Source organism: Procambarus clarkii, chromosome 46, assembly GCF_040958095.1.
Source record: "Procambarus clarkii isolate CNS0578487 chromosome 46, FALCON_Pclarkii_2.0, whole genome shotgun sequence".
Classification (NCBI taxonomy): Eukaryota; Metazoa; Arthropoda; class Malacostraca; order Decapoda; family Cambaridae; genus Procambarus; species Procambarus clarkii.
The window spans coordinates 35,640,925-35,667,073 of record NC_091195.1 but is presented as its reverse complement, the minus strand read 5'-3'; the positions used below and the strand labels follow the sequence as shown (position 1 = coordinate 35,667,073).

The following is a 26,149-nucleotide window of genomic DNA, read 5'->3' as shown; positions in this document are numbered from 1 at the left end:
ATATATGCAGCCAATCAAACTACAGTAATAGCTACATACATTGATGAGGTTCCTTCTCTTATAGTACAGCAGGTTAGTCCACCAGGTATAACTAGGGTGTAGACACCAAATTATCCTCTTTGAGGTAGCTTCTATCACCCAGTAACTGGTGCACATAATCTTGCATCCTCGTCTTGACCTGTCAAAAGTGTGCTAGCTGTGAAGCCAGATACCTATATATGACAAGTATATCAGAGAAAACAGTACATGGAACATGAAGACCTGGCTTAATTACCTTTAGTTTGAGGCTTCCATGTGATCTAACCGGGTCACCCTATATAATGACATTAATGGCCATAAATGAATGATAAACGGGTTTCGGAAAGAACACTTAACTTGATTTGTTGACAGCGTGTTGACAGATGGTACACCTTTGGTATCCATAACACTACGTCCAAGTAAAATTAACAGGAGCCGAATTTGCTCCCGTGTGAGCCTCTGGTCTCGTATAACAATGATGGCTGTTTAACACTCCATACTATTGACGTTACTGGCCGACATTGTCCAGAATGATAGGAGCCGAATTTGCTCCACACGTCTCGGAGGTGACACAACAATGGCTCCCTCCTTCCTCCCTCTCCCCTGGCCTACTTTGTCCAGATTTCAGAAAGTGATAGAAGGGTCACATTTACTCTACTTTAATATTGATAACTAAGTTAATTTATATAAGATGTTTTTATGATGGTAAAGTCCAAAGACTAATGTATTTAAGAACAATTCCCAGCAGAATAGCTGGTGAATTATAATAGTATGTGGTGATGATATCCCGTTTTCTATAGACGGTAATTCCACTACAAGTTACGTTTTCTATGGGTAACTTGTTGGTAATACAGTTATTATCTGTATGATTATTAAATGGTGTCGGATTTTCCGACACACCCTACCTGCCCTCCCACACCTCGCCAGTGTTCACCCTACCTTCCCTCCCACACCTGGCCAGTGTTCACCCTACCTGCCCTCCCACACCTTGCCAGTGTTCACCCTACCTGCCCTCCCACACCTGGCTAGTGTTCACCCTACCTGCCCTCCCACACCTGGCCAGTGTTCACCCTACCTTCCCTTCCACACCTCGCCAGTGTTCACCCTACCTGCCCTCCCACACCTCGCCAGTGTTCACCCTACCTGCCCTTCCACACCTCGCCAGTGTCCACCCTTCCTGCCCTCCTCCAGCTCGTCAGTGTTAACCCTTACCTCTTCCCTGTTAACCCATTTTCTTACCTCTTTCTCCCCCCATCATCCCACTCCCATTGGTGTCCCACTTCCAGTGGTTGTTACCCTCATTCCCCTCGTCACCTCTTTTGTCAAAAAAATTGATTTCCACTGAAAACTCTAGGTGGAGCACACGAAATATATCCCAATTGTCCCAATAGAAATCGGACGTGGTCTCTGTAAATGGTAATATTTCTTGAAGTTTTTAACTTAGGCCAACCCCTATCAGCCTATGTCCGTCCCATATCCCATACCATTTCCCCTGCAAAGTTGGCTGCTGCTGGCGCCAAGTATGTGGCCTCCAACCTTGGACACACGGACAAACACACATTCTCTCTTAACGATGTAAGTTAGATAGTTTTAATGAGACTCGTGACCTGTGGTTGTGGTTTCTAGCTCTAGAATTTCTTCAAAGTCAAATCAAAATGAAGGTTGGATATGTAATATTAATTAGATTTATTTAGAATTATTGTTTGTGAAATAATTCCCATACAAAAAGCTGTTGGTTTATGGTAAATTGTAGCTATAAATTTGTGATCTTGGAGGATGACAGCAGTGTCCAGGAAGGAAATTGTTAGTTATACTTAATTCTGAATTCCAGGAAAGATTGTCTGCTCCGTTATATGCTGCAGGTTAGTTAGATATTCTATATTCTCGACTAAGAAAATATATAATAAATTATAAACGCCATATTGTTGGCTTCATCATATTGTCGAAGACACAGATGTCAATTTTGAACATTATAATAGGCTAATATGGCTGCAGAAGTGAACAATCTCCGCACCGTTCAATTTCCACATGAGGAAGTGAGCCCCCTTCAAACACCATAACCCAGAAGCCAACACGACAATGATTACACGACTTATATTAAAATATAAACTAGTTTTATGATATAAAACAAAACAGAAACGATGAGGCATAACTCAAATATCAATTTATTATTGGTTTTCACTCAGAAAACCTATTTCTATCACTATTTAAGAAAAACAACTTGTGTTGATAAAATTAATTTTGTATGTTTTGTATTTCCAGGTGACGGAAACCCGACGAACTTTTAAAGACAGATGAAAGTCATAGAAAGTCTTTATTAATATAAAAACTAGGACATAAATAACTTCATATTATTTACTAATACTAAATAACTTGAAAACCAAATTAACTAAAATAACCAATAAAACTGGGAAGCAATAATGCTCATATCGACCAGGGATAAAGTCGCGACTCAGTTATTATCTGACTTCCTGGAATGTGATTAAATGTGTATTGTATATAAACAATTAGAGAATAATTTTTTGGTAATGAGTAAATTGTGTGGAAACTTTAATTAAATATCTCGCTCATATATGAATTGTGTAATAAAGCCGGACACAATTCGCGTCAGTAAATTATGTTGTCAACTGTGAACTCACATGGTTAATGTTTTAGTAAAAGAAACTTACCGTTGGCTTCTGACTGCTGTTGTTATACTTGACCAACGTAGTGTGAAGAGTGAACCATAAAGCCCAATATGTCCTCCACAATGTCAGTAGATTTTAACAGACTGCGGTATGAACTGACTGTGACTAAGGCAGGACGACACGCGCTAGCAAGTGTGTTTATGTGGTCGTACCGGGGCACCTTCCCAGTAGTGACTTACCTCACTCAGGACTTGGGGTACACCAATGCTCAGTACAGGCGTGTCTTCGATGCTCACCAGAGGGATAAACTCGAAGCTTCCTCTGACGCGGCAACTTTTGACATCACCCTGTTGTATAAACTCCTGCAACGTGTGTGTGGTCTGGCTGAGAAGAATGACCCCACGTGGACCACTCCAGGGCCTCAGGGACCATCACTTGAACACCTCATTTACAGCCTGAAGCAACACCGAAACACGTTGGCCCATGATAATGTGATAACGGAGCAAGACCTGAAGAATAAGCTGACGGATCTCACTGACTTAATGACAAATATGTTGATTAAGGCTGGCAACAAGTGGAGGATAGACCGCCAGGATGTGGACCAGGCGAGCAGAGTTGCCACAGAGTATATTGATGGACTGCGAGCAAAGATCAGAGAGCCGCTGGATCCCTCAGAGGTGGACTATTTAGCTCAGCTCCACCAAGATATTAAGGTGTTCAAAAGCCACATCACAGAAGAGGTTAAGCAGATGAGCAGGCAGGAGCTAACTGACGGGTATAAACTGCTGTACCAGATTGTTCCCGCACCCTGGCTCCACCTCAACATTAACTACAACCCAAGTCTTGCTTTTACTCGACTACGACTCCTTGAAGATCCCGTCATAGGGGCAAGACCCTCCCACGCTGCCAAGGGTCAGGATAGCACAAGACCCTCCCACGCTGCCAAGGGTCAGGATAGAAACTATGAAGACATCTTGAGTAAGAGACGAGAGGACGGAAGCGTCCCTCAATGTGTCCTCCTGACGGGGGAAGGTGGTATGGGCAAGACAACTTTACTCAAGCTCATCCTCGAGAAGTGGGTAGAGGACCCTGCTGCCATACGTCACCTGGGCACTGTGGACCTCGTTTTCTATGTACAGTGCAGGGACTCACATCTTAATACCTTCGATGATCTCCTCCGCCAGTTGCTGCCTCAAACACTTAGTGATTCTGACGCTGACTTCCAGCTGTTTAAGGAGATAATCTTGAGCTTAAATATATTAGTCCTGATTGACGGCTACGACGAGGTCAACGACCATTCAGGAAGGCTGGTGAAGGAGCTGTTGCACCTGCCTGGCAAGGATGTGAGGTTGGTGATAACCACACGGCCGGGGTGGGACCAAGAACTGTCACAGCTCGTCCCACACACCAGACCTCGCTGCAACATCCTCGTCTTGGGCATCACTCCAGAACGTCGCGTGGAGTTCGCCGAGAGAACCATCAAGGTGCTGGTGGAGGAAGAGAGCCAACGGAGTGTCATCACAGGGAGGTTTACCCAGCAGCTGGAGCAGATGAGTCAGTTCCTGGGTGAGTACCTCAACACTCCACTCACCTTGACCTTGTTGGCGCTGCTGTGTGTCGAGGCTCCAGATGAATTTAACAACCTCACCACAAACACTCAAATCTACGAGAAGATTCATGACTTCATAACCAGTAAACTGGTGTCCAGACTCACAGACAAACATGTGGATGACCCGAAAGGAAAATGTGACCAGTTTCTGTTGTTCTTTGAAGAGATTAGTTTAAGAGGGATCCAGAGGCAGGAGTACGACCTTCGGCCGGAGACGGAAGCGGAGATTAGGGAGAAGTGTAAAACTCTGGGACTGCCGCAGGAGGAGGTCTTGTCCAACTATTTCACAAGAACCAGCTACCGTCGGGGCCTCAGTGTGGTGTGGGTGTTTGGCTATTTTCACGCCAGGTACCAGGAGTATTGTGCCAGCAGGGGGCTGGTCGATCTCTTGTTGAGGGCTGAGCAAGACCGAGGTGATCCAGCATCACACCGTGTGTCAGGGGAAAGCTCTATAATCATTGACCTCTTGGTGGAAGTTGTGGTGTGGGTGATTGGCTATTTTCACGCCAGGTACCAGGAGTATTGTGCCAGCAGGGGGCTGGTCGATCTCTTGTTGAGGGCTGAGCAAGACCGAGGTGATCCAGCATCACACCGTGTGTCAGGGGAAAGGTTTATAATCATTGACCTCTTGGTGGATGTTGTACGTAAGGAAAAACGCTCCTTGAGAGATCACCTGAGAAGGTCAAAGTTTGATATTAGTGCCGTGTACCAAGAGTTTAGAGAGCGCCCCAGATGGGAGAACATTTTAGTCAGCACTACCGGGGTGCTGTGTGCCCGGGGAGTAGAGCACAGGTTCATTACTCACATAATTGACCTGTGGAAGATGGTTAAAAATTCGACTGACGAGCTGTTGAAGCAGCGCCTGTCTACACTGTCAGTGCTGGCAAAAATGAAGGTAACCATATCCTTAGAGCTTTACTATAGTTTATACAGCAAAGACGGAAATATTGATAAATTAAAACATTGTTTGGAGAGGCTGACAGCCCCCGGCAGTAAGTGTAAATTAGTGAAGTTTCGTGGTGTCTTGTCTGAGGCAGCCATACCCCTCCTGCCTCACACCCTCGAGACCCTCCTCCTGGTCCTCACACTACAGCAACTGACCGTCCTCATCCGTCACCTGCCTCACCTTCCTCACCTGCAGCGTCTTGGTAAATATTCATATTTTCCACCATAATTTTTAGAGTTATTTATTAATACCAAAATTACGCAAAGGGCTTCATTCGTCATGTTTAATATAGTAATTCAGATTTACATTGTTTACATATATGTTTACAACCTTATGGACGAAAGACTCCTTATATTGTTTACAAACATAATCACCTTAAGGGAGACATACACCTTATATTGTTTACAAATATAGTCACCTTAAGGGTGACAAACACCTTATATTGTTTACAAATATAGTCACCTTAAGGGTGACAAACACCTGATATTGTTTACAAATATAGTCACCTTAAGGGTGACAAACACCTTATATTGTTTACAAATATAGTCACCTTAAGGGTGACAAACACCTTATATTGTTTACAAATATAGTCACCTTAAGGGTGACAAACACCTGATATTGTTTACAAATATAGTCACCTTAAGGGTGACAAACCTTCTACTTTGATTACAAATATAGACTTATTAAGGGCGACTACTCCATGAATAATAAATTTTCGAAACATTCCGCTGCTGTATATATTCTTGTGCATAAATAATTTCATGAAGTATTTAGCGACGCCAAACTTTTGGTTCAGATGACTTACCACTTTGACTTTGACTCGTGGTACAGATCTCCTTTCACTGTGACCTAATTCCTGTTCAGGATGACCTTTCACTGTGACCTAATTCCTGTTCAGGATGACCTTTCACTGTGACCTAATTCCTGTTCAAGATGACCTTTCACTGTGACCTAATTCCTGTTCAAGATGACCTTTCACTGTGACCTAATTCCTGTCCAGGTTGACCTTTCACTGTGACCTAATTCCTGTTCAAGATGACCTTTCACTGTGACCTAATTCCTGTTCAGGATGACCTTTCACTGTGACCTAATTCCTGTTCAGGATGACCTTGCACTGTGACCTAATTCCTGTTCAAGATGACCTTTCACTGTGACCTAATTCCTGTTCAAGATGACCTTTCACTGTGACCTAATTCCTGTTTAAGATGACCTTTCACTGTGACCTAATTCCTGTTCAAGATGACCTTTCACTGTGACCTAATTCCTGTTCAGGATGACCTTTCACTGTGACCTAATTCCTGTTCAAGATGACCTTTCACTGTGACCTAATTCCTGTTCAGGATGACCTTTCACTGTGACCTAATTCCTGTTCAAGATGACCTTGCACTGTGACCTAATTCCTGTTCAGGATGACCTTTCACTGTGACCTAATTCCTGTTCAGGATGACCTTTCACTGTGACCTAATTCCTGTTCAAGATGACCTTTCACTGTGACCTAATTCCTGTTCAAGATGACCTTTCACTGTGACCTAATTCCTGTTCAGGATGACCTTTCACTGTGACCTAATTCCTGTTCAAGATGACCTTTCACTGTGACCTAATTCCTGTTCAAGATGACCTTTCACTGTGACCTAATTCCTGTTCAGGATGACCTTTCACTGTGACCTAATTCCTGTTCAGGATGACCTTTCACTGTGACCTAATTCCTGTTCAAGATGACCATTCACTGTGACCTAATTCCTGTTCAGGATGACCTTTTACTGTGACTTAATTCCTGTTCAAGATGACCTTTCACTGTGACCTAATTCCTGTTCAAGATGACCTTTCACTGTGACCTAATTAATGTTCAGGATGACCTTTCACTGTGACCTAATTCCTGTTCAGGATGACCTTTCACTGTGACCTAATTCCTGTTCAAGATGACCATTCACTGTGACCTAATTCCTGTTCAGGATGACCTTTTACTGTGACTTAATTCCTGTTCAAGATGACCTTTCACTGTGACCTAATTCCTGTTCAAGATGACCTTTCACTGTGACCTAATTCCTGTTCAGGATGACCTTTCACTGTGACCTAATTCCTGTTCAGGATGACCTTTCACTGTGACCTAATTCCTGTTCAAGATGACCATTCACTGTGACCTAATTCCTGTTCAGGATGACCTTTTACTGTGACTTAATTCCTGTTCAAGATGACCTTTCACTGTGACCTAATTCCTGTTCAGGATGACCTTTTACTGTGACTTAATTCCTGTTCAAGATGACCTTTCACTGTGACCTAATTCCTGTTCAAGATGACCTTTCGCTGTGATCTAATTTCTGTCCAAGATGACCTTTTACTGTGACCCAATTCCTGTTCAAGATGACCTTTCACTGTGACCTAATTCCTGTTCAGGATGACCTTTTACTGTGACTTAATTCCTGTTCAAGATGACCTTTCACTGTGACCAAATTCCTGTTCAGGATGACCTTTCACTGTGACCTAATTCCTGTTCAGGATGACCTTTCACTGTGACCTAATTCCTGTTCAGGATGACCTTTCACTGTGACCTAATTCCTGTTCAAGATGACCATTCACTGTGACCTAATTCCTGTTCAGGATGACCTTTTACTGTGACTTAATTCCTGTTCAAGATGACCTTTCACTGTGACCTAATTCCTGTTCAGGATGACCTTTCACTGTGACCTAATTCCTGTTCAGGATGACCTTTCACTGTGACCTAATTCCTGTTCAAGATGACCATTCACTGTGACCTAATTCCTGTTCAGGATGACCTTTTACTGTGACTTAATTCCTGTTCAGGATGACCTTTCACTGTGACTTAATTCCTGTTCAGGATGACCTTTCACTGTGACCTAATTCCTGTTCAGGATGACCTTTCAGTGTGACCTAATTCCTGTCCAAGATGACCTTTCACTGTGACCTTGATCCCTTGGTTAATTAGACCTTCCGTAACTTTGATCCTTAATTCAGGTGACCCATCTATCCCTGTGACCTTGATACTTGGTCCAGATGACCTTTCACTGTGACCTTGACTTAGTTTATATGACCTTCTAATGAGACCTTGACTATTGATAAAGATGACCATGACTGTGACCTTGACCATGATACAGATGACCTTGACCGTGGCTTTTAAAAGCTATTAATACATAGTTTAGATGCTATTAATACTGTCCAAAATACGGACTTGTCATCAGGTAATAAACCCAGCAGTAAGGTGAGTGGATGGCTCAGTATGTCTTCTTGTTATATCTTAGAACATACCAGTAACGACCGTGACTGTATCTCAGTGTATGTCTTCAGACATTGGCCTGGACGTCAGGGGCTACGTGGTCCCGGACACCCTGGACGCCACGGGCTACGTGGACCCGGACACCCTGGGCAGTCTGCCGTACCAGGGAAAGATACTCAACCTGACCATCAGCTGGGACCTCACTGATGACGACCGCGCCATAGACTGGTGCTGCCGCCTGGCGGCTCAGCTGTGTCCTCCCTCAAGAGGAGGGTATAGTCTCCTGTACTTCTTTAACACGCGTCTCACCAGTACGTATTGACTACATCTTAACACGTAAATATCTGTAACTCAGTTGTTTAATTCACAGTGCTTCCGGTGGTTTAAAAAATATTTTTACATTAAAAGTCATGAATTAGAGAACTTATAAGGCTTCTTGAGTAACTTTGAGCACCGTTTAGCGACCAAGAATATTCATTAAGCAAGCTTCACTGCTTATAAGATAACACTGATCAATATTTAGCCCAACATTGTCTTGCTTAATACAAGCTAGATTTACTTGATATAAGTTTTCTTTGGCATGAGTGTGTGACATAGACAGGTGTGGGTGGGGAGAGTAGCCAGGTGTGGGCTTTAGTGTTCCCTCTCATGTGCAGGTGTGGGTGGGGAGAGTAGCCAGGTGTGGGCTTTAGTGTTCCCTCTCATGTGCAGGTGTGGGTCGGGAGAGTAGCCAGGTGTGGGCTTTAGTGTTCCCTCTCATGTGCAGGTGTGGGTGGGGAGAGTAGCCAGGTGTGGGCTTTAGTGTTTCCACTCATGTGCAGGTGTGGGTCGGAAGAGTAGCCAGGTGTGAGCTTCCGTGTTCTTTCCCATCTGCAGGTTTGGGTGAGGAGAGTAGCCAGGTGTGGTCTTCCGTGTTCCCTCTCATGTACAGGTGTGGGTGGGGAGAGTAGCCAGGTGTGGGCTTCAGTGTTCCTTCCCATCTACAGGTGTGGGTCGGGAGAGTAGCCAGGTGTGGGCTTCCGTGTTCCCTCTCATCTACAGGTGTGGGTCGGGAGAGTAGCCAGGTGTGACAACGTTTGTTTTCATGTATTAGCTACGTTATTGTGTGGTTGTAAATAAGTTGCCACAACTTACTGCACAACTTTGGCTAAACAATTTTGAGACCGTGTCGCAACCTTAAATGTTGCATAAAAATCGTTTTCCTGATTGATGGAATATATATAAAAAATGTAGAAATATTTTAAAAATATATTTTTACATATACTAGAAATAATCCATGGTAGTGGTGGTGGAATTGTTGCTGGGTTATGGTTGTTGGCAGTGGTGGTAGGTTGTGATTGGTGGCAGTGGTGGGTGATGTTTATTGTTGGTGGTAGTGGTTGGTTCTAGTGGTGGTTAATAGTTGTGGTTGGTGGTGGTGGTCGTTGATTGCTGTGGTTGGTAATTGTGGTGGCAGATGGTTGTGATTAGTGGTAGGTTGTGGTGGTTTTATGGTATTGGTGGTTGATAGCTCTGGTGGTTGATGTCTGTTATGGTTGATGGCTAAGGTGGTTGATGGTGGTGGTAGTTAATGGTTGTGGGGGTTGATGGTAGTGTTTGTTGATGGTTGTGGTGGTTGATGGTAGTGTTTGTTGATAGTTGTGGTGGTTGATTGTTGTGGTGGTTGATTGTTGTAGTGGTTGATTGTTGTGGTGGATGATTGTTGTGGTGGTTGATTATTGTGTTGGTTGATGGTTGTGGTGGTTAATTGTTGTGGTGGTTGATGGTTGTGGGGGTTGATTGTTGTGGTGGTTGATGGTTGTGGGGGTTGATTGCTGTGGTGGTTGATGGTTGTGGGGGTTGATTGCTGTGGTGGTTGATGGTTGTGGTGGTTAATTGTTGTGGTGGTTGATGGTTGTGGTGGTTGATGGTTGTGGTGGTTGATTGTTGTGGTGGTTGATGGTTGTGGGGGTTGATTGGTGTGGTGGTTGATGGTTGTGGTGGTTGATGGTTGTGGTGGTTGATTGTTGTGGTGGTTGATGGTTGTGGGGGTTGATTGTTGTGGTGGTTGATGGTTGTGGGGGTTGATTGCTGTGGTGGTTGATGGTTGTGGTGGTTGATGGTTGTGGTGGTTGATTGTTGTGGTGGTTGATGGTTGTGGTGGTTGATTGTTGTGGTGGTTGATTGTTGTGGTGGTTGATGGTTGTGGTGGTTGATTGTTGTGGTGGTTGATGGGTGTGGTTGGGGGGTTAATTGCAGTGGTGGTTGTTGTGGTTCGTGATGGTAGTGGTTGATTGTTGTACTTTATGTAGTGGCGATTGTTGGTTATAGTTCGCGTGGGTGGTGGTTTATTGTGTTGTTTGGTGGTAGTGGTGGTTGATTGTTGGTGGTAGTGGTGGTTGATTGTTGAGGTTGTTGGTGGTGGTTCATGGTTGTTGGTGGTTGATAGTTGTGGTTAATGGTAGTGGTTGTTGATAGTAGTGGTTGAGGGCAGTGGTAGATGGTGGTTGTGGTCGTTTGTGGTTGACTGTACTGGTAGTTGTTGAGGTTCGTGATATTGGTGGTTGATTGTTGTATTTTGTGGTAGTGGTGGTTGATTATATTTGGTAGTAGTGGTGTTTGATTGTTGTTGGTGGTAGTGGTGGTTGATTATTGTGGTTGGTGTTGGTTTATGGTTGTTATTGATAGTAGTGGTGGTTGATTGTTGTGGTTGTTGATGATTGAGGTGGTTGATGATTGTTTAGGTTGATGGTTATTGATGGTTATGGTTATTGATAGTAGTTGAAATTGAAATTGAAATAAGTTTATTGAGGTAAAATACTCACAAAGGGATGAGGTAGCTCAAGCTATTCTCACCCCGTTCAGTACAACGTGTTCATACATATATAGACACACATCACAAACAATAAACATATTACCGAACATTCTGAGAGATAAACATATACATTTCCTCCTTTACACAAGTAGTATGGTATCAGACGTACACACAAATACTTTTATGACTTAGGTATACTGTATAGACAATTTGCAAGAGACATGCAGATAATTCAACAAAAGATTACAGTCTTGGTGCAAAATTCTTATATCTCTCCAGAATATCATCAACCTTTCCGTTGTGACACATCCAGGCTATTTGTTCAGGAACAGTCCTTATCTCAGTGTTTCTATATACATTAATCAACGGACAATCAAGAACATAATGGGCAAGGGTGTGAGACCTTAACATACCACACAGTTGACACTTCGTGTCATTATCATGAACACCTATCCCATATTCCCAGTAATATTTGTACCCAAGCCTGAGCCGCATGTGCACAGTCACTCCAAGCATTTCTCCTTTTACCATAAGTGAAATGGGTGTTTTGACTCACACACATGTAGTGTTGCATGGTTTGGCTTCCCTCATACATTATACCTCTCCTCACCACTTCTGCCTGTGGCTGAATATTTCTGATTTTGTTTCTTATTTGTCTCATTGTGAATTCACATTCGATGTCAACTTGTGGTTTTGATGTGGCACGTTTGGCCAAGTCATCCGCCACCTCGTTGAGCACTATTCCAACATGAGATGGAATCCACATGAATTTCACATTGTGACCTTTCAGCTGTATCTCAGTTATCCTTTTCTTACAATCCTCAACTATGGACATGAAGACTGGATTTCAACTGTTTAAGGACTCAAGTGCTCTTCGGCTATCGACAAATACAAAAACATCTTTGTCGTCATGACGTACTTCCTCCAAACACGCCAGAATGGCCTGCAGTTGAGCACCGATAGTAATGGTGGTTGGTTGTTGTAGTTAGAGGAGGAGGTCGAGGAGGAAGGAGGAGGAGTAAGGAGGAGAAAGAGGAGGTAGGAGGAGGTCGAGGAGGAAGGAGAAGGTCGAGGAGGAAGGAGAAGGTCAAGGAAGAAAGAGGAGAAGGTAGAGGAGGAAGGAGAAGGTCGAGGAGGAAGGAGGAGGTCGAGGAGGAAGGAGAAGGTCAAGGAGGAAGGAGAAGGTCATGGAAGAAAGAGGAGAAGGTCGAGGAGGAAGGAGAAGGTCGAAGAGGAAGGAGGAGGTCGAGGAGGAAGGAGAAGGTCAAGGAGGAAGGAGAAGGTCAAGGAAGAAAGAGGAGAAGGTCGAGGAGGAAGAATGAGAAGATCGAGGAGGAGAAGGTGTTGGTGGTGGCTGTTGGTTGTTGTTAGTGGATATTGATGGTTGAAGAACATAGAAGGATTAGGAAAAATAAGGAAGGCAGGAACGAGAAGGAAGTTTAAGGTAGGAGTAGAAAGATTACGGAAGGAGGAAGAAAAATATGGAAGGAGTGGTGTGTGGCAGTGGTGGAGAGTGGTGAGTGACAGTGGTGGAGAGTGGTGTGTGACAGTGGTGGAGAGTGGTGTGTGACAGTGGTGGAGAGTGGTGGAGAGTGGTGTGTGACAGTGATGGAGAGTGGTGTGTGACAGTGGTGGAGAGTGGTGTGTGACAGTGGTGGAGAGTGGTGTGTGACAGTGGTGGAGAGTGGTGTGTGACAGTGGTGGAGAGTGGTGTGTGACAGTGGTGGAGAGTGGTGGAGAGTGGTGTGTGACAGTGGTGGAGAGTGGTGTGTGACAGTGGTGGAGAGTGGTGTGTGACAGTGGTGGAGAGTGGTGAGTGACAGTGGTGGAGAGTGGTGTGTGACAGTGGTGGAGAGTGGTGTGTGACAGTGGTGGAGAGTGGTGGAGAGTGGTGTGTGACAGTGATGGAGAGTGGTGTGTGACAGTGGTGGAGAGTGGTGTGTGACAGTGGTGGAGAGTGGTGTGTGACAGTGGTGGAGAGTGGTGTGTGACAGTGGTGGAGAGTGGTGTGTGACAGTGGTGGAGAGTGGTGGAGAGTGGTGTGTGACAGTGGTGGAGAGTGGTGTGTGACAGTGGTGGAGAGTGGTGTGTGACAGTGGTGGAGAGTGGTGGAGAGTGGTGTGTGACAGTGGTGGAGAGTGGTGTGTGACAGTGGTGGAGAGTGGTGTGTGACAGTGGTGGAGAGTGGTGTGTGACAGTGGTGGAGAGTGATGTGTGGCAGTGGTGGAGAGTGGTGTGTGACAGTGGTGGAGAGTGGTGTGTGGCAGTGGTGAAGAGTGGTGTGTGACAGTGGTAGAGAGTGGTGTGTGACAGTGGTGGAGAGTGGTGTGTGACAGTGGTGGAGAGTGGTGTGTGACAGTGATGGAGAGTGGTGTGTGGCAGTGGTGGAGAGTGGTGTGTGACAGTGGTAGAGAGTGGTGTGTGACAGTGGTGGAGAGTGGTGTGTGACAGTGGTGGAGAGTGGTGTGTGGCAGTGGTGGAGAGTGGTGTGTGACAGTGGTGGAGAGTGGTGTGTGACAGTGGTGGAGAGTGGTGTGTGACAGTGGTGGAGAGTGGTGTGTGACAGTGGTGGAGAGTGGTGTGTGACAGTGGTGGAGAGTGGTGTATGACAGTGGTGGAGAGTGGTGTGTGACAGTGGTGGAGAGTGGTGTGTGACAGTGGTGGAGAGTGGTGTGTGACAGTGGTGGAGAGTGATGTGTGGCAGTGGTGGAGAGTGGTGTGTGACAGTGGTGGAGAGTGGTGTGTGGCAGTGGTGAAGAGTGGTGTGTGACAGTGGTGGAGAGTGGTGTGTGACAGTGGTGGAGAGTGGTGTGTGGCAGTGGTGGAGAGTGGTGTGTATCAGTGGTGGAGAGTGGTATGTATCAGTGGTGGAGAGTGGTGTATGGCAGTGGTGGAGAGTGGTGTGTGACAGTGGTGGAGAGTGGTGTGTGACAGTGGTGGAGAGTGGTGTGTGACAGTGGTGGAGAGTGGTGTGTGACAGTGGTGGAGAGAGGTGAGTGACAGTGATGGAGAGTGGTGTGTGGCAGTGGTGGAGAGTGGTGTGTGACAGTGGTGGAGAGTGGTGTGTGACAGTGGTGGAGAGTGGTGTGTGACAGTGGTGGAGAGTGGTGTGTGGCAGTGGTGGAGAGTGGTGTGTGACAGTGGTGGAGAGTGGTGTGTGACAGTGGTGGAGAGTGGTGTGTGGCAGTGGTGGAGAGTGGTGTGTATCAGTGGTGGAGAGTGGTGTGTGACAGTGGTGGAGAGTGGTGTGTGGCAGTGGTGGAGAGTGGTGTGTGACAGTGGTGGAGAGTGGTGTGTGACAGTGGTGGAGAGTGGTGTGTGACAGTGGTGGAGAGTGGTGTGTGACAGTGGTGGAGAGTGGTGTGTGGCAGTGGTGGAGAGTGGTGTGTATCAGTGGTGGAGAGTGGTGTATGGCAGTGGTGGAGAGTGGTGTGTGGCAGTGATGGAGAGTGGTGTGTGGCAGTGGTGGAGAGTGGTGTGTGACAGTGGTGGAGAGTGGTGTGTGACAGTGGTGGAGAGTGATGTGTGGCAGTGGTGGAGAGTGGTGTGTGACAGTGGTGGAGAGTGGTGTGTGGCAGTGGTGAAGAGTGGTGTGTGACAGTGGTGGAGAGTGGTGTGTGACAGTGGTGGAGAGTGGTGTGTGACAGTTAGGAGAGTGGTGTGTGACAGTTAGGAGAGTGGTGTGTGACAGTGGTAGAGAGTGGTGTGTGACAGTGGTGGAGAGTGGTGAGTGACAGTGGTGGAGAGTGGTGTGTGACAGTGGTGGAGAGTGGTGTGTGACAGTTAGGAGAGTGGTGTGTGACAGTGGTAGAGAGTGGTGTGTGACAGTGGTGGAGAGTGGTGTGTGACAGTGGTGGTGAGTGGTGTGTGGCAGTGGTGGAGAGTGGTGTGTGACAGTGGTGGAGAGTGGTGTGTGACAGTGGTGGAGAGTGGTGTGTGGCAGTGGTGGAGAGTAGTGTGTGACAGTGGTGGAGAGTGGTGTGTGACAGTTAGGAGAGTGGTGTGTGACAGTGGTGGAGAGTGGTGTGTGACAGTTAGGAGAGTGGTGTGTGACAGTGGTAGAGAGTGGTGTGTGACAGTGGTGGAGAGTGGTGTGTGACAGTGGTGGTGAGTGGTGTGTGGCAGTGGTGGAGAGTGGTGTGTGACAGTGGTGGAGAGTGGTGTGTGACAGTGGTGGAGAGTGGTGTGTGGCAGTGGTGGAGAGTAGTGTGTGACAGTGGTGGAGAGTGGTGTGTGACAGTTAGGAGAGTGGTGTGTGACAGTGGTGGAGAGTGGTGTGTGACAGTGGTGGAGAGTGGTGTGTGACAGTGGTGGAGAGTAGTGTGTGACAGTGGTGGAGAGTGGTGTGTGGCAGTGGTGGAGAGTGGTGTGTGACAGTGGTGGAGAGTAGTGTGTGGCAGTGGTGGAGAGTGGTGTGTGACAGTGGTGGAGAGTGGTGTGTGGCAGTGGTGGAGAGTGGTGTGTGACAGTGGTGGAGAGTGGTGTGTGGCAGTGGTGGAGAGTGGTGTGTGGCAGTGGTGGAGAGTGGTGTGTGACAGTTAGGAGAGTGGTGTGTAACAGTGGTGGAGAGTGGTGTGTAACAGTGGTGGAGAGTGGTGTGTGGCAGTGGTGGGCAGTGGTGTGTGACAGTGGTGGAGAGTGGTGTGTGACAGTTAGGAGAGTGGTGTGTGACAGTGGTGGAGAGTAGTGTGTGGCAGTGGTGGAGAGTGGTGTGTGACAGTGGTGGAGAGTGGTGTGTGGCAGTGGTGGAGAGTGGTGTGTGACAGTGGTGGAGAGTGGTGTGTGGCAGTGGTGGAGAGTGGTGTGTGGCAGTGGTGGAGAGTGGTGTGTGACAGTTAGGAGAGTGGTGTGTAACAGTGGTGGAGAGTGGTGTGTAACAGTGGTGGAGAGTGGTGTGTGGCAGTGGTGGGCAGTGGTGTGTGACAGTGGTGGAGAGTGGTGTGTGACAGTTAGGAGAGTGGTGTGTGACAGTGGTGGAGAGTGGTGTGTGACAGTGGTGGAGAGTGGTGTGTGACAGTGGTGGAAAGTGGTGTGTGACAGTGGTGGAGAGTGGTGTGTGACAGTGGTGGAGAGTGGTGTGTGACAGTGGTGGAGAGTGGTGTGTGACAGTGGTGGAGAGTGGTGATTGGCAGTGGTGGAGAGTGGTGTGTGACAGTGGTGGAGAGTGGTGTGTGACAGTTAGGAGAGTGGTGTGTGACAGTGGTGGAGAGTGGTGTGTGACAGTGGTGGAGAGTGGTGTGTGGCAGTGGTGGAGAGTAGTGTGTGACAGTGGTGGAGAGTGGTGTGTGACAGTGGTGGAGAGTGGTGTGTGACAGTGGTGGAGAGTAGTGTGTGACAGTGGTGGAGAGTGGTGTGTGGCAGTGGTGGAGAGTGGTGTGTGACAGTGGTGGAGAGTAGTGTGTGGCAGTGGTGGAGAGTGGTGTGTGACAGTGGTGGAGAGTGGTGTGTGGCAGTGGTGGAGAGTAGTGTGTGACAGTGGTGGAGAGTGGTGTGTGACAGTGGTGGAGAGTGGTGTGTGACAGTGGTGGAGAGTAGTGTGTGACAGTGGTGGAGAGTGGTGTGTGGCAGTGGTGGAGAGTGGTGTGTGACAGTGGTGGAGAGTAGTGTGTGGCAGTGGTGGAGAGTGGTGTGTGACAGTGGTGGAGAGTGGTGTGTGGCAGTGGTGGAGAGTGGTGTGTGACAGTGGTGGAGAGTGGTGTGTGGCAGTGGTGGAGAGTGGTGTGTGGCAGTGGTGGAGAGTGGTGTGTGACAGTTAGGAGAGTGGTGTGTAACAGTGGTGGAGAGTGGTGTGTAACAGTGGTGGAGAGTGGTGTGTGGCAGTGGTGGGCAGTGGTGTGTGACAGTGGTGGAGAGTGGTGTGTGACAGTTAGGAGAGTGGTGTGTGACAGTGGTGGAGAGTAGTGTGTGGCAGTGGTGGAGAGTGGTGTGTGACAGTGGTGGAGAGTGGTGTGTGGCAGTGGTGGAGAGTGGTGTGTGACAGTGGTGGAGAGTGGTGTGTGGCAGTGGTGGAGAGTGGTGTGTGGCAGTGGTGGAGAGTGGTGTGTGACAGTTAGGAGAGTGGTGTGTAACAGTGGTGGAGAGTGGTGTGTAACAGTGGTGGAGAGTGGTGTGTGGCAGTGGTGGGCAGTGGTGTGTGACAGTGGTGGAGAGTGGTGTGTGACAGTTAGGAGAGTGGTGTGTGACAGTGGTGGAGAGTGGTGTGTGACAGTGGTGGGGAGTGGTGTGTGACAGTGGTGGAAAGTGGTGTGTGACAGTGGTGGAGAGTGGTGTGTGACAGTGGTGGAGAGTGGTGTGTGACAGTTAGGAGAGTGGTGTGTGACAGTGGTGGAGAGTGGTGTGTGACAGTGGTGGGGAGTGGTGTGTGACAGTGGTGGAAAGTGGTGTGTGACAGTGGTGGAGAGTGGTGTGTGACAGTGGTGGAGAGTGGTGTGTGACAGTGGTGGAGAGTGGTGTGTGACAGTGGTGGAGAGTGGTGATTGGCAGTGGTGGAGAGTGGTGTGTGACAGTGGTGGAGAGTGGTGTGTGACAGTTAGGAGAGTGGTGTGTGACAGTGGTGGAGAGTGGTGTGTGACAGTGGTGGAGAGTGGTGTGTGGCAGTGGTGGAGAGTAGTGTGTGACAGTGGTGGAGAGTGGTGTGTGACAGTTAGGAGAGTGGTGTGTGACAGTGGTGGAAAGTGGTGTGTGACAGTGGTGGAGAGTGGTGTGTGGCAGTGGTGGAGAGTGGTGTGTGACAGTGGTGGAGAGTGGTGTGTGACAGTGGTGGAAAGTGGTGTGTGGCAGTGGTGGAGAGAAGTGTGTGACAGTGGTGGAGAGTGGTGTGTGACAGTGGTGGAGAGTGGTGTGTGACAGTGGTGGAGAGTGGTGTGTGGTAGTGGTGGAGAGTGGTGTGTGACAGTGGTGGAGAGTGGTGTGTGACAGTGGTGGAGAGTGGTGTGTGACAGTGGTGGAGAGTGGTGTGTGACAGTGGTGGAGAGTGGTGTGTGACAGTGGTGGAGAGTGGTGTGTGGCAGTGGTGTGTGACAGTGGTGGAGAGTGGTGTGTGACAGTGGTGGAGAGTGGTGTGTGACAGTGGTGGAGAGTGGTGTGTGACAGTGGTGGAGAGTGGTGTGTGACAGTGGTGGAGAGTGGTGTGTGACAGTGGTGGAGAGTGGTGTGTGACAGTGGTGGAGAGTGGTGTGTGACAGTGGTGGAGAGTGGTGTGTGGCAGTGGTGGAGAGTGGTGTGTGACAGTGGTGGAGAGTGGTGTGTGACAGTGGTGGAGAGTGGTGTGTGACAGTGGTGGAGAGTGGTGTGTGACAGTGGTGGAGAGTGGTGTGTGACAGTGGTGGAGAGTGGTGTGTGACAGTGGTGGAGAGTGGTGTGTGGCAGTGGTGGAGAGTGGTGTGTGACAGTGGTGGAGAGTGGTGTGTGACAGTGGTGGAGAGTGGTGTGTGACAGTGGTGGAGAGTGGTGTGTGGCAGTGGTGTGTGACAGTAATGGAGAGTAGTGAAGGGAAGTGGTGGAGCGTGATGACACTACCCTCCTCCTCTTCCTCCTCTGCACCAAACCCTCTTCCTCTGCACCACTATCCTCCTCCTCCTCTGCAGCACTATCCTCCTCCTCCTCTGCAGCACTACCCTCATCCTCCTCTGCACAACTACCCTACTCTTCAGCAACACTACCCTCCTCCTCCTCTGCACCACTACCCTCCTCCTTCTCTGCACCACTACCCTCCTCCTCCTCTGCACCACTACCCTCCTCCTCCTCTGCACCACTACCCTCCTCCTCTGCATCACTACCCTCCTCCTCTGCACCACTACCCTCCTCCTCTGCACCACTACGCTCCTCCTCCTCCTCTGCACCACTACCGTCCTTCTCTGCACCACTACCCTCCTCCTCTGCACCACTACCCTCCTCCTCCTTCTCCTCCTCTGCAACACTACCCTCCTCCTCTGCACCACTACCCTCCTCCTCCTCTGCACCACTACCCTCCTCCTCTGCATCACTACCCTCCTCCTCTGCACCACTACCCTCCTCCTCCTCTGCACCACTACCCTCCTCCTCCTCCTCTGCAACACTACCCCCCTTCTCTGCACCACTACCCTTCTCCTCTTCTGCACCACTACCCTCCAACTCCTCTGCACCACTACCTTCCTCCTCCTCTGCATCACTACCCTCCTCCTCTGCACCACTACCCTCCTCCTCCTCTGCACCACTACGCTCCTCCTCCTCCTCTGCAACACTACCCACCTCCTCTGCACCACTACCCTCCTCCTCATCTGCACCACTATTCTCTTCCTCCTCTACACCACTACCCTCCTCCTCCTCTGCACCACTACCCTCCTCCTCCTCTGCACCCCTACCCTCCTCCTCTGCACCACTACCCTCCTCCTCTGCACCACTACCCTTTTCCTCTGCATCACTACCCTCCCCCTCCTCTGCACCACTACCCTCCTCCTCTGCATCACTTCCCTCCTCCTCATCTGCACCACTACCCTCCTCCTTTGCACCACTACCCTCCTCCTCCTCTGCATCACTACCATCCTCCTCCTCTGCACCACTACCCTCTTCCTCTGCACCACTACCCTCCTCCTCCTTATCTGCACAACTACCCTCCTCCTCCTCCTCTGCACCACTACCCTCCTCCTCCTCCTTTGCACCACTACCCTCCTCCTCCTCCTCTGCACCCCTACCCTCCTCCTCTGCACCACTTCCCTCCTCCTCCTTCTCTGCACTACTACCCACCTCCTCCTCCTCTGCACCACTACCCTCCTCCTCCTCCTCTGCACCACTACCCTCCTCCTCTGCACCACTACCCTCCTCCTCCTTCTCTGCATTACTACCCTCCTCCTCCTCTGCACCACTATCTTCCTCCTCTGCACCACTACCCTCCTCCTCCTCTGCACCACTACCCTCCTCCTCCTCCTCTGCACCACTACCCTCCTCCTCCTCTGCACCACTACGCTCCTCCTCCTCTGCACCACTACCCTTCTCCTCTGCACCACTACCCTCCTCCTCCTTCTCTGCACTACTACCCTCTTCCTCCTCTGCACCACTACCCTCCTCTGTACCACTACCCTCCTCTGTACCACTACCCTCTTCCTTTGCACCACTACCCTCCCTCCTCTGCACCACTACCCTCCTCCTCCCCTGCTCCACTACCCTCCTCCTCCTCTGCACCACTACCCCTCCTCCTCGTCTGCACCACTACCCTCCTCCTCCTCTGCACCACTACCCTCCTCCTCCTCTGCACCACTACCCTCCTCCTCCTCTGCATCACTACCCTCCTCCTTTGCACCACTACCCTCCTCCTTCCCTGCACCACTACCCTCCTCTTCTGCACATCTACCTTCCTCCTCCTCCTCTGCAGCACTACCCTACTCCTCCTCCTCCTCTGCACCACTACCCTCCTCCTCCTTTGCACCACTACCCTCCTCCTCCTCTGCACCACTACCCTCCTCCTCCTCTGCATCACTACCCTCCTCCTCCTCTGCACCACTACCCTCCTCCTCTGCACTACTACCCTCCTCCTCCTCTGCATCACTACCCTCCTCCTCCTCTGCACCACTACCCTCCTCCTCCTCTGCACCACTACCCTCCTCCTCCTCTGCACCACTACCCTCCTCCTCCTCTGCACCACTACCCTCCTCCTCCTCTGCACCACTACCCTCCTCCTCCTCCTCTGCACCACTACCCTCCTCCTCCTCTGCACCACTACCCTCCTCCTCTTTAAGAGATGGGTGTGGAGAGTTGCCAGGTGTGGGCTTCAGTGTTCCCTCTCATCTACAGGTGTGGGTGTGGAGAGTTTCCAGGTGTGAGCTGCAATGTTCCCTCTCATCTACAGGTGTGGGTGTGGAGAGTTGCCAGGTGTGGGCTTCAGTGTTCCCTCTCATCTACATGTGTGGGTTGGGAGAGTAGCCAGGTGTGGGCTTCAGTGTTCCCTCTCATCTACAGGTGTGGGTGTGGAGAGTTGCCAGGTGTGAGCTGCAATGTTCCCTCTCATCTACAGGTGTGGGTGTGGAGAGTTGCCAGGTGTGAGCTGCAATATTCCCTCTCATCTACAGGTGTGGGTGTGGAGAGTTGCCAGGTGTGAGCTGCAATGTTCCCTCTCATCTACAGGTGTGGGTGTGGAGAGTTGACAGGTGTGAGCTTCAGTGTTCCCTCTCATCTACAGGTGTGGGTGTGGAGAGTTGCCAGGTGTGAGCTGCAATGTTCCCTCTCATCTACAGGTGTGGGTGTGGAGAGTTGCCAGGTGTGAGCTTCAGTGTTCCCTCTCATCTACAGGTGTGGGTGTGGAGAGTTGCCAGGTGTGAGCTGCAATGTTCCCTCTCATCTACAGGTGTGGGTTGGGAGAGTAGCCAGGTGTGGGCTTCAGTGTTCCCTCTCATCTACATGTGTGGGTTGGGAGAGTAGCCAGGTGTGGGCTTCAGTGTTCCCTCTCATCTTCAGGTGTGGGTGTGGAGAGTTGCCAGGTGTGAGCTGCAATATTCCCTCTCATCTACAGGTGTGGGTGTGGAGAGTTGCCAGGTGTGAGCTGCAATGTTCCCTCTCATCTACAGGTGTGGGTGTGGAGAGTTGCCAGGTGTGAGCTGCAATGTTCCCTCTCATCTACAGGTGTGGGTGGGGAGAGTTGCCAGGTGTGAGCTGCAATGTTCCCTCTCATCTACAGGTGTGGGTGGGGAGAGTTGCCAGGTGTGAGCTGCAATGTTCCCTCTCATCTACAGGTGTGGGTGGGGAGAGTTGCCAGGTGTGAGCTGCAATGTTCCCTCTCATCTACAGGTGTGGGTGGGGAGAGACTCCTGCGAGAACTTCACCGGAGGGGCGTCACTGGTGATAACCTTACGATTTGTATCGAGTACAGTGAGGACAGTGATGACACGAAGCACCTCCAAGAGCTCGGTGCGTCGCTTAACAATTTTAATAATGTTAAAATATTGTAGATTGTTGAGACCTGCCTCACGAGACCAATAATGTACAAGGACACATCTACGAGGAGCTGGTTGTTGAGACCATCCTCACGAGACCAATAATGTACAAGGACACATCTACGAGGAGCTGGTTGTTGAGACCTGCCTCACGAGACCAATAATGTACAAGGACACATCTACGAGGAGCTGGTTGTTGAGACCTGCCTCACGAGACCAATAATGTACAAGGACACATCTACGAGGAGCTGGTTGTTGAGACCTGCCTCACGAGACCAATAATGTACAGGGACACATCTACGAGGAGCTGGTTGTTGAGACCTGCCTCACGAGACCAATAATGTACAAGGACACATCTACGAGGAGCTGGTTGTTGAGACCAGCCTCACGAGACCAATAATGTACAAGGACACATCTACGAGGTGCTGGTTGTTGAGACCAGCCTCACGAGACCAATAATGTACAAGGACACATCTACGAGGAGCTGGTTGTTGAGACCTGCCTCACGAGACCAATAATGTACAAGGACACATCTACGAGGAGCTGGTTGTTGCTGAGAATTTTAGTATGCTGGAGGTATGAATGAGTTTTGGTATGCTGGAGGTATGAATGAGTTTTGGTATGCTGGAGGTATGAATGAGTTTTAGTATGCTGGAGGTATGAATGAGTTTTAGTATGCTGGTGGTATGAGTGAGTTTTAGTATACTGGTGGTATGAATTAGTATTAGAATGTTAGTAGGATGAATGAGTTTTGGTATGCTGATGGTATGATTGAGTTTTTGTATGCATTGTATGAATGTATTTTAGTATGCTGGAGGTATAAATTAGCATTTGTATGCAGATTTTATTAATACGTTTAGAAATGCATATTGCATGAATAACTGATTTTGATATACTGATTTTATGAATAAGTTTTGGCATGTAATTTATATATTAGCATTTTCTACACTTTATATCGATATGATTTTCTTTACTATTGTTTATTGGATCAATATTATTAGTTTTAGCTGTTTATTTTTTAAGAGATTTTAGTTATTTTGACATTTTAGGATTTTTAGGCATTGAGAATTTCTGTCTCACTTTTAGTCTGTCTTAACCTTATTATCCTCAAGATCAAGCAGGAGCATATATACACCTGTGTTATTGTAAGTTGCTTAATGTACAACTTAATACAGTAAGTTGCCGACTGTAACTTACTATAATGCATTAAGCAGTTTATTGTATATGTACTTTAATATTATCAGTATCCGATTGTAAACTTGTTCTACTACAGTAGCTAGCCTTTTTAGGAGCTTTCTTTATTACAGTAAGTAGCGTACTGTACAAGTACTTTAATATAGTATGCAGAATACTGTTCAAGTAGTTTAATACAGTGAGTGTCCTTCTGCTCACTTAAATGTACAATTTCTTTAGAAAAGAAACTACCAAGAATCTGCCTTTAAAGGAGAAATTGAGTATAACCTTGGATTGTCAATGAGAAGTCTGAGAGCAATAGTACACCAAGAACTTCAACAAAATTATTTGCACACCCTCCGTCACTATGTGATGGAGTGCGAAAAGATACGTGAATTCAGAGACAATTCTATAAAAATGTTCTAAAGATGAGTAAATGTTTCATTCAAAATGATCTGCTGCCAGAGATTTTGGCCAAATATCCCCAGTTTGCAAACTGTAGGTAGTAACTAAGAGTGATTGTAACCTATCCACCGCTGCCCACTGGATGGGGGGCGGTGTGCAGGACAAACATATCAATTGTGACACTAGCTCTCCACATATGTCAGTTGCTTAATTTAGAAACTTTACTTGTGGTCGATCTCGAACCCATTGTTGATGTGACGACTTATACTGAATTTTGTAACTAGCTCATCAAGATTGTAACTTGCTTAGCTAAATGAATTGTGGGGTTCAGTCCCTGAGTCCATTATGTGCCTCTGTAACCCTTTCCACTACCGCCCACAAGATGGGTATGGGGTGCATAATATTTGAACTAAACTGTACACCTCCTTTGATACTGTAAGTAGTACTGTACTACGCTTTTTATAGTTCAGTACTTCAAGTATTAAAGTAATTACATGCATTATCTGAAATAAAGCAACATATAAGTTTAAACAATATTAACACTTATTTTCGCTCATTCTCTGAAGTCTATTGTATTATTGTTTGTAACTTGCTAGTGGTGTATGATATGACTTTTTCAACAGAAACAGTAAGACAAATCCGAGTGGTAAACGTTGTCAATGGTCCTCAGGACTCTGGCCTGAGACCTGTCTTGTTTACCGTATATATAAACCATGTTGATACAACACTCAAGTACAACATTACCATAGTTGTCAATGGTCCTCAGGACTCTGGCCTGAGACCTGTCTTGTTTACCGTATATATAAACCATGTTGATACAACACTCAAGTGCAACATTACCATAGTTGTCAATGGTCCTCAGGACTCTGGCCTGAGACCTGTCTTGTTTACCGTATATATAAACCATGTTGATACAACACTCAAGTGCAACATTACCATAGTTGTCAATGGTCCTCAGGACTCTGGCCTGAGACCTGTCTTGTTTACCGTATATATAAACCATGTTGATACAACACTCAAGTACAACATTACCATAGTTGTCAATGGTCCTCAGGACTCTGGCCTGAGACCTGTCTTGTTTACCGTATATATAAACCATGTTGATACAGCACTCAAGTGCAACATTACCATAGTTGTCAATGGTCCTCAGGACTCTGGCCTGAGACCTGTCTTGTTTACCGTATATATAAACCATGTTGATACAACACTCAAGTGCAACATTACCATAGTTGTCAATGGTCCTCAGGACTCTGGCCTGAGACCTGTCTTGTTTACCGTATATATAAACCATGTTGATACAGCACTCAAGTACAACATTACCATAGTTGTCAATGGTCCTCAGGACTCTGGCCTGAGACCTGTCTTGTTTACCGTATATATAAACCATGTAGATACAACACTCAAGTGCAACATTACCTAGTTTCCGATGATACAAAAATGTTGATAGAAATAAATTAAGAAAAACTTAAAATCGTTGCAAGATAACTTAGGCTTTTAAAATTTAACAAAAGATTTGCATATGATGATCAATACTGTCTATGAAAAGTTTAATATTACTTTGATTTTTCTTTAAGTGACAGGAGAGGAAAGTCTTATTTAAAAAAAAAATCATTGAAGATGACCTAACTAGTTACATCTGAGGGTATAAGACTCAGTGATTGTGACAACCTTTCCTGACATTTTCCTGTCATAGACACCGTCACTATACCTCACTGTCGAACTGTTGCTGCTGACAGTGAGAACAGTAACCAACCTTAAAACATTTAAACTGGGAAAAAGTCACCATTGCTGACCTGGAAAAACTTCGAGTGTCTGTTTAACAGAAAATTTTATAATATTCATATATCAATCATTGTTTAAATATTAATATGAAATTACGCAATTCACGTTAAAATTGGTGATAGTTGAATAGCTTTGTTAGTGTAACGCATGTCGGCCTGGTTGAGCGGTGCTATGGGCGCTTCGTAGGGCATGTGAAGTGATTGGGTTATGGGGGTGTGGGGGGGGGGGATACAAGTGCGCCTCAATATGGGAGAGCAGATGTCTGGCGTGTGTAGGAAGGGCTCGGGTTGGTTCCCCCAGCTGGAGGAAGATACGCCATTGGGGGTCTTTGATTGGATATACACACAGCGAGCAAGCTGCAGCCGGCTAGACAGCCTGTCATCCAGTTAGACAGCCAGTCAAGCCAACCAGTTAGACAGCCAGCCAGCCAGTTAGACGGCCAGCCAGCCAGTTAGACGGCCAGCCAGCCAGTTAGACAGAGACAGACAGAGAGAGAGAGAGAGAGAGAGAGAGAGAGAGAGAGAGAGAGAGAGAGAGAGAGAGAGAGAGAAAGAGAGAAAGAGGCAAACACACACACACCAGTTGGGGCCGGTGGCTGAGAGGACAGCACACTGGACTTGTGATCCTGTGGTCCTGGGTTCGATCCCAGGCGCCGGCGA

The 26,149-nt window shown here is 47.8% G+C and overlaps 1 protein-coding gene and 1 long non-coding RNA gene across 2 annotated transcripts in view; one reads left to right on the top strand and one right to left on the bottom strand.

The window, feature by feature from the left end:
• Positions 1 to 26,149, bottom strand: part of LOC138350682 (uncharacterized) — a 515,002-nt gene that overhangs the window by 109,900 nt on the left and 378,953 nt on the right. The gene's annotated exons all lie outside the window — the stretch shown is intronic.
• On the top strand, positions 2,139 to 24,248 carry LOC138350680 (uncharacterized). The gene is made up of 3 exons (XM_069301914.1): positions 2,139 to 5,402; positions 8,504 to 8,743; positions 21,985 to 24,248. Exons 1-3 carry the CDS (start codon positions 2,756 to 2,758, stop codon positions 22,143 to 22,145), a joined length of 3,048 nt encoding a protein of 1,015 aa, XP_069158015.1. The 5' UTR covers positions 2,139 to 2,755; the 3' UTR covers positions 22,146 to 24,248.